The sequence below is a fragment of the Primulina eburnea genome, chromosome 15, assembly GCF_022965805.1.
Source record: "Primulina eburnea isolate SZY01 chromosome 15, ASM2296580v1, whole genome shotgun sequence".
NCBI lineage: Eukaryota > Viridiplantae > Streptophyta > Magnoliopsida > Lamiales > Gesneriaceae > Primulina > Primulina eburnea.
This window is the reverse complement of record NC_133115.1, coordinates 23,152,720-23,159,516: the sequence shown is the minus strand read 5'-3', so window position 1 is coordinate 23,159,516 and position 6,797 is coordinate 23,152,720. Positions and strand designations below refer to the sequence as shown.

General features: G+C 42.0%; 1 protein-coding gene across 1 annotated transcript; it reads right to left on the bottom strand.

The window, feature by feature from the left end:
- Positions 1-3,643: 3,643 nt before the first annotated feature.
- LOC140815552 (uncharacterized) lies at positions 3,644-4,954 on the bottom strand. The gene is made up of 4 exons (XM_073174631.1): positions 4,480-4,954; positions 4,288-4,395; positions 3,820-4,126; positions 3,644-3,728 (listed from the first exon to the last, which is right to left on the bottom strand). Exons 1-4 carry the CDS (start codon positions 4,952-4,954, stop codon positions 3,644-3,646), a joined length of 975 nt encoding a protein of 324 aa, XP_073030732.1.
- Between the last annotated feature and the right edge of the window lie 1,843 nt (positions 4,955-6,797).

The window sequence follows — 6,797 nt, the reverse complement described above, 5'->3', positions numbered from 1 at the left end:
AAGAAAGGGTATAAGAAACTTAGTCTGGATCAGTTAAGTCCATTCTTGTAACTGATGTCTCTTCGTCTTCCTCATGTATCTTTAAGAGATGTCTATAAATAAGACCATTGTCATTTGATAATAACATTTGAACACTGATGGATTGTTCAAGTACTTCCAACGTCCCTCATCCTACATTGACTCCTCGCCGTTTGGATAAACTAAAGAAGGCTCTTGAAATGTTCGTCTTTTCAAAGGTGATGTCCACTTGGACCAAAGTTCATGAACTCCAAATGATTCATCGCGATGAATTCGTGGCTACTGCCAAGCAGAGATCATCTGCAAGAAATTATAAGAGGCGTGCTGAAGTCAACCATATTTCAGAACTTGTCACTGATAATGTTCTTCTTCATCTGATGCTTATGAAGGAATGGAACGTGCTGGAAAGTATTTCTTCTTCAGAAGCCTTCAGGAGAACGAAAAGTCATGACTTGACTAAGGTTGTCTCTTTGGCAAGATGCCTCTGAAAATGAGATGAATCGTGTAACCTGGTTTAGATTTTATCAATAAAATTGTTTTTTCGATTCAATGTTCTTTCCTTGTCGGCATATGTACTGATATCAGTTCACAAATAATTCACCAACTGACAATGACTAACTAAACATTTATTACTTATATTTGACTAACTGAATAAGAATAACAATTGACATTAAAGATTGATATAATTAAGATAAATCAATTAAACCAAGAATATTGCTAAAATGAGAAAACTTAGTCTTTGGTAATGATTTGGTGAAGATTTCAGCTGCTTGTTGTTCAGTTGATATATATTCCAGTCTGATAGCTTTCTCAGAGCATGATCTCTGATGAAGTGATGTCTGACATCAATATGCTTGGTCTTAGGGTGAAGAACTGGATTGTATGTAACCGCAATCGTGCCTGTATTATCACAAAATATTGGTGATTCTTTTGCAATGACTCCATAGTCCTTCAGTTGTTGCTGAATCCAGATCAGTTGTGCACAGCAGCTTCCAGCAGCAAGGTATTATGCTTCAGTTGTGGAAGTTTCTATGGATGTTTGTTTCTTGCTGAACCAAGAGATCAGTCTGTCTCCTAGAAATTGACATGATGCACTGGTGCTCTTACAATCTAGCTTACATCCTACATAATCTGCATCTGAATATCCAACTAAATTGAAAGAAGAATCCTTAGCATACCATAAGTCCACATTTTGTGTGCCTTTAAGATATTTTAAAATGCGTTTGGCAGCTGAAAAATGAGATTGCTTAGGATCTGCCTAAAATCTTGCACACATGCAAACAACAAATACACTATCAGGATGACTAGCAGTTAGGTACAATAATGAACCTATTAATCTTCTGTAAAGTGTCGTCTCAACTGATATTTCTCCTTGATCATTGTCTAGTTTGATTGATGAACTCATGGGAGTACTTGCAGCTGAGCATAATTCCATGCCAAATTTCTTAAGAAATTCCTTTGTATATTTGGTCTGACTGACAAAAATACCGGTCTCCAGTTGCTTCACTTGCAGACCGAGGAAAAATGTCAATTCACCCATCATACTCATCTCGAATTTTTCCTGCATTAGCTTGGCAAATTTCTCACATAATTTGGGGTTAGTTAACCAAAAAATAATATCATCAACATATATTTGCATAGGTAAAATATGATCATTCTTTGTGAATTTGAACAGAGTCTTGTCAACTGATCCAAATGTAAAATCATGATCAGTTAGGAATTTTGAAAGGCATTGGATCCTCTGACTGACCTTGGCAATCCAGCAACGAAGTCCATAGTGATATTCTCCCATTTCCACTCGGGGATCGGGAGTGGCTTAAGCATTCCTGCTGGCCTTTGATGTTAAGCTTTTACTTGCTGACAAGTGAGGTATTCTGGTACGTATCGACGGATGTCTCTCTTCATACCTGGCCACCAATACAGGATCTGCAAATCCTTATACATTTTGGTACCTCCTGGGTTGATGGAATACGGAGATGAATGTGCCTCCGACAGAATATCCTCTCTGATGGAATCAACTTTAGGCACCCACATTCTACCTCTGTATCTCACAATACCATCAGAAAATGTGTAGAGTACACTGCCATTGGCCTCATCTTTCAGTCTCCATTTTTGTAACTGCTCGTCTGAAGACTGACCTTCCCAGATTCGGTCCAGCAAGGAAGGTTGAACTGTCAGATTCGACAGCCTAGGGGCTCTGCCCTTGCAATAAACTTCCAACCCAAATCTATGAATTTCAAACTGAAGGGTTCTCTGTACTGACAACTCTGCTATGACTGCAACTTTACGGCTCAAGGCATCTGCCACAACATTAGCTTTCCCTAGATGGTAGCTAATTTTGCAATCATAGTCTTTCACCAGCTCTAACCACCGTCTATGTCTCATATTCAGCTCTTTCTGCGTGAAGAAATACTTGAGACATTGATGATCAGTGAATATCTGACATTTCTCGCCGTACAAGTAGTGTCTCCAAATCTTCAATGCGAAGACAACGGCGGCTAACTCAAGATCATGAGTCGGGTAGTTCTTCTCATGCACCTTCAACTGTCTGGAAGCATAAGCTATAACCCGACCATGCTGCATCAACATTGCGCCTAACCCGTGCTTAGATGCATCGGTGTATAGCATGAAATTTCCTTGCCATGATGGCATGGCTAACACTGACGTTGAAATAAGAGCTTGCTTTAAGGTATCAAAGCTCTTCTGTCATTCATCACTCCACACGAACTTGGCATTCTTCATGGTCAGTGAAGTGAGTGGCACTGCTATCGACGAAAATCCCTGAATAAACTTCCAGTAGTAGCTTGCTAAGCCTAGGAAACTGCAGATCTCGGATGCATTCTTCGCCTCAACCCATTCTTTGACTGCTGCTACCTTAGCTGGATCCGTCTCGATGCCATTACTAGATACTATATGACCCAAAAACGCTACCTTCTCCAACCAGAATTCATACTTACTGAGCTTCGCAAACAATTTACGACTCTGCAGGATCTGTAAAACCGTCCTCAAATTCTGGTTGTGCTCTTCATGGTTCTTCGAGTAAATAAGAATATCTTCAATGAACACTATGACGAATTGGTCAAGGTAAGGCTGAAATACTCAGTTCATGAGGTCCAAGAAAATAGCTGGAGCATTCGTCAGCTCAAACGGCATTACTAAGAACTCGTAATGCTCATACCTGGTCCTGAAGGCCGTCTTTTGAACATCTGCATCTTTCACCTTCAACTGGTGATATCCCGATCGAAGATCTATCTTAGAGAACACTGTGGCTCCCTGTAACTGATCGAACAAGTCCTCGATCCTTGGAAGTTGGTATTTATTCTTGATCGTTACCTTGTTCAACTCCCGGTTATCGATGCACAGCCTCGTGCTCCTGTCTTTCTTCTTCACAAAAAGCACTGGTGCGTCCCGTGGAGAGAAACTGGGGATAATAAATTCCTTGTCAAGAAGCTCCTGAAGCTGCTGCTTGAGTTCTAACATCTCGATTAGAGCTAATCGGTACGGTGCCTTAGAAATTGGCACGGTGCCTGTCATGAGATCGATTTTAAACTCCACCTCTCTCTCTGGTGGATGGCCTGTGACATCATCTGGAAAGACGTTAGGGAACTCTCTGACTACTGGCACTTCAGATATAGATGGAGTGGGCACAACAGGTTTGAAATGATGCTGGCCAAGAAGGCCTGACACCCTTTGTGAATGAGTCTTCGTGCCTGCATGCAAGAAATCATGCGAGAAAAACCTCTCCATCTGTCTGGTTCAAATAGGAACTGCTCCATTCCCAACGGTCTGACCAACACTGACCTTTTCTGAAAGTTAATCAGGAATCTGTTCTTCGTCAAACAGTCTATTCCCAAGATAATATCAAACTCTGGCATCGGCAACACTATCAGGTCGGCATATACCAGGTGGCCTTGCAGTTCTAGATCAACATCTCTGATCACGCTGGTAGCTAACAGTTCTTCCCCTGATGGGATTGTCACTGAGTAGTTCACATCAAGGCCGATGGACTTGATGTCTAAATGATTAGCGAATGTCTCCGATATAAAGGAATGAGTGGCTCCTGAATCTATCAGGGCCTTCGTGGTTAATCTCTTGATGAAAATGTTCCCTGAGAGACGTAAGCACAACACTAACTTATATCCCAAAAGTTCTAACATTAACTTTATGCGACAAAAGACACCAAAAATGTCAACTAGCATCCTAATAATCCCAAATGACAACAAACATGCAAGGCAATGTTTTAATATTGTACTGAATTAAATAAATTACCAGTCAACAGTGTCGTGTCTGGGTTTGTCTCCTGAGCATGCATGGCGAATACCCTCCCTTGGGTCGTCTGCACCCACTGCGGGCAGTCCTTAAGCACATGGTCACTGGCTGCACATTTAAAACATTTCCTTCATCCCCATAGGCACTGTCCGAGATGTTTGCGATTACATTTAGAGCACACTGGAAAATTACCAGGCCCCTGAGGCACCTTCTGCTGCTGAATAGGACCCTTGCCCTTCAGCGGTCCCTGATATGACTTCTTTCTTGGCTGTCCCTGGAAAGGCTTCTTGAACGGAGGTCGCTGTTTCTGCTGCTGTGGAGCCTGATAGGGCATCTTGCCCTGCCCATCAATCTCGATATCCTTCTGGCCCTGCTCTTCCGCCAAGGCTCTAGATACTGCAACGAAATAGGTAGTAGGACCAGCAACCCTGACATCACAGCGTAAGATCGGCCGCAACCCATCCATGAAATGCCTCAGCTTCCCCTGGGTATTGTTAGCTATCAGGGGTACAAAGTGACACCCCCTTTCAAACTTTCTGACGAAGTCTGCCACGCTGCTATCTCCATGACGCAGCGTCATTAACTCCCTGGACAATCTGGATCGTACTTCTTCAGTGAAGTACTTGGAGTAAAAGACCTCCTTAAATCCGTTCCAATTCAACGTCATCAAATTAACTGATACTGACGCACTCTCTCACCACAGTCTGGCGTCCCCTGCCAGAAGGAATGTGGCACACCTGACTCTAGCTGTATCTGTCAGTTCCATAAAGTCAAAGATTACCTCGATGGACTTAATCCATCCCTCAGCTATCATCGGGTCAGTGGTCCCCGAAAGCTCCTTTGAGTTAATCCTCCTGAACCTCTCATACACCGCCTCTGTTCAAGGCCTAGCCCCCGTATCTACTGCAGCGTGGTTCCCCGCAAACTGTGCGAAGAACTGCAAAGCCTGAAAACATCTGCGCCTGCATGTCTGGAGGTGCAGGATTGGCCCTCTCCTCATCTCGAGGCTCTCGGTCCTCTTCCCTAGCTTCACGGTTGATCAAGCGTCTGGTAGACATACTGTTGCAATAATTTACCCAACACATAAACCCCACATGCAAGAACATAATAATAGTATCATAAGATGCACGTACTTTGAACTAAAAATGTGAACATGTTGAAATCATGACTCAATGCTTACTACGCAACAGAATTCAAAACTTTAAAACATACAGACTTGAGGTGTGACTTTGTGAGCTTCTTGCAACTGGCAGTAGGCATAACCCTTTTCAAGAACACTGCTCGGATACCAACTATAACATACCGTATTTTTAACTACTTGAAATTTGTGGAAAAATAAAAATTTTCTTAAATATAAAATAAACTTTCAAATTGTGATCATCCACAATCCGTTCTCAAAAATATTTGCAACCAAACTTCGAAATTTAAAATCTTGCTAAAGCATTTTTGTAAACATCATCCAGCAACATAAAAAAATCAGAGTATTTGAACATTGCATAAATTCTTAAAACTTTTGCGATCCTCGAGTTTAGCCTCCCGCTCAGTCCAACCCAGCTCCTTGGTCCCCACCTCACGTCTCCTCAAATGCATCCTCACCAGCATCGATCAAGTCTAGTGAGTCTAAAGACTCAACACATATAACTCGAAGTAGCAAGTAATAAGTAATAAAACCACATGCAACTTCAAAATAGAACATACATACTTGAACTTGAAGGTGCGTATAAAAGCTTGAACTTACATACATACATAGACGTGCCATAACGTGAAACTTTTCTTAAATGTGCTTGCATACTTGTACATACATGAACATACATAAACTTCATCATTTTGTGCAGAGGCATGTTTCAAAATAAGTGATCCATCACATAAAATGTCTAATCAGACTAAACCACAATACTGGTCTCACAGGAAAAAATCCACTGCCACATACATGAGATCCCATTTCATGCTTTAACGGGTGGATTGGTCCTCGTTCATGCTTTAAAACGCTTTCTAATCCTGATCTAAACCCGTTCATGCTTTAAGGCGGTGGAGAGGTCCTTGGCCACGTTCACCGACTTCCAAACCCATTCATAAATTGGTCACAAGAAATTTAGCATACCTCAAAAACTTTAAAATGTTTTCTTTGCACGTCATCATACTTAATTGGCGTTGAGGGATTCGTTGGATCTCGCTTTGGGCCACTGCTGCAACAAAAAAACCTGGATTCACATACTTAACTGGTGTAACTTAGACGTAATAATCATGCTTACGTACAAGCTCGTTCATTTCCCTAGGAATTCTACGATTCCCGAGACTCAACCTTATTTAATCATCGTACTAAACCATGACGTACAACCCCAAAACAATCAATATATCTTTAAAAAAAATTAGAGTGCACGGACCCCGTGCACCCCTCCGGGTCAGGGTCCGTGTAGGTATTGTAAAAGAATACTCGAGAAGAAGTGAGGACACGGACCCCGTGCCTAGGTCCATGTGGGGGTCCGTGTAGCCTCGGAAATTTTGCACTC

Coding starts and splice junctions, on each gene's coding strand:
- LOC140815552 (XM_073174631.1), bottom strand. CDS start 4,954: ATGACGTTGAATTGGAACGGATTTAAGGAGGTCTTTTACTCCAAGTAC. Junction 4,396..4,479: donor GAAGGTGCCTCAGGGGCCTG/GTAATTTTCCAG, acceptor TTAAATGTGCAG/CCAGTGACCATGTGCTTAAG. Junction 4,127..4,287: donor AGACACGACACTGTTGACTG/GTAATTTATTTA, acceptor TACGTCTCTCAG/GGAACATTTTCATCAAGAGA.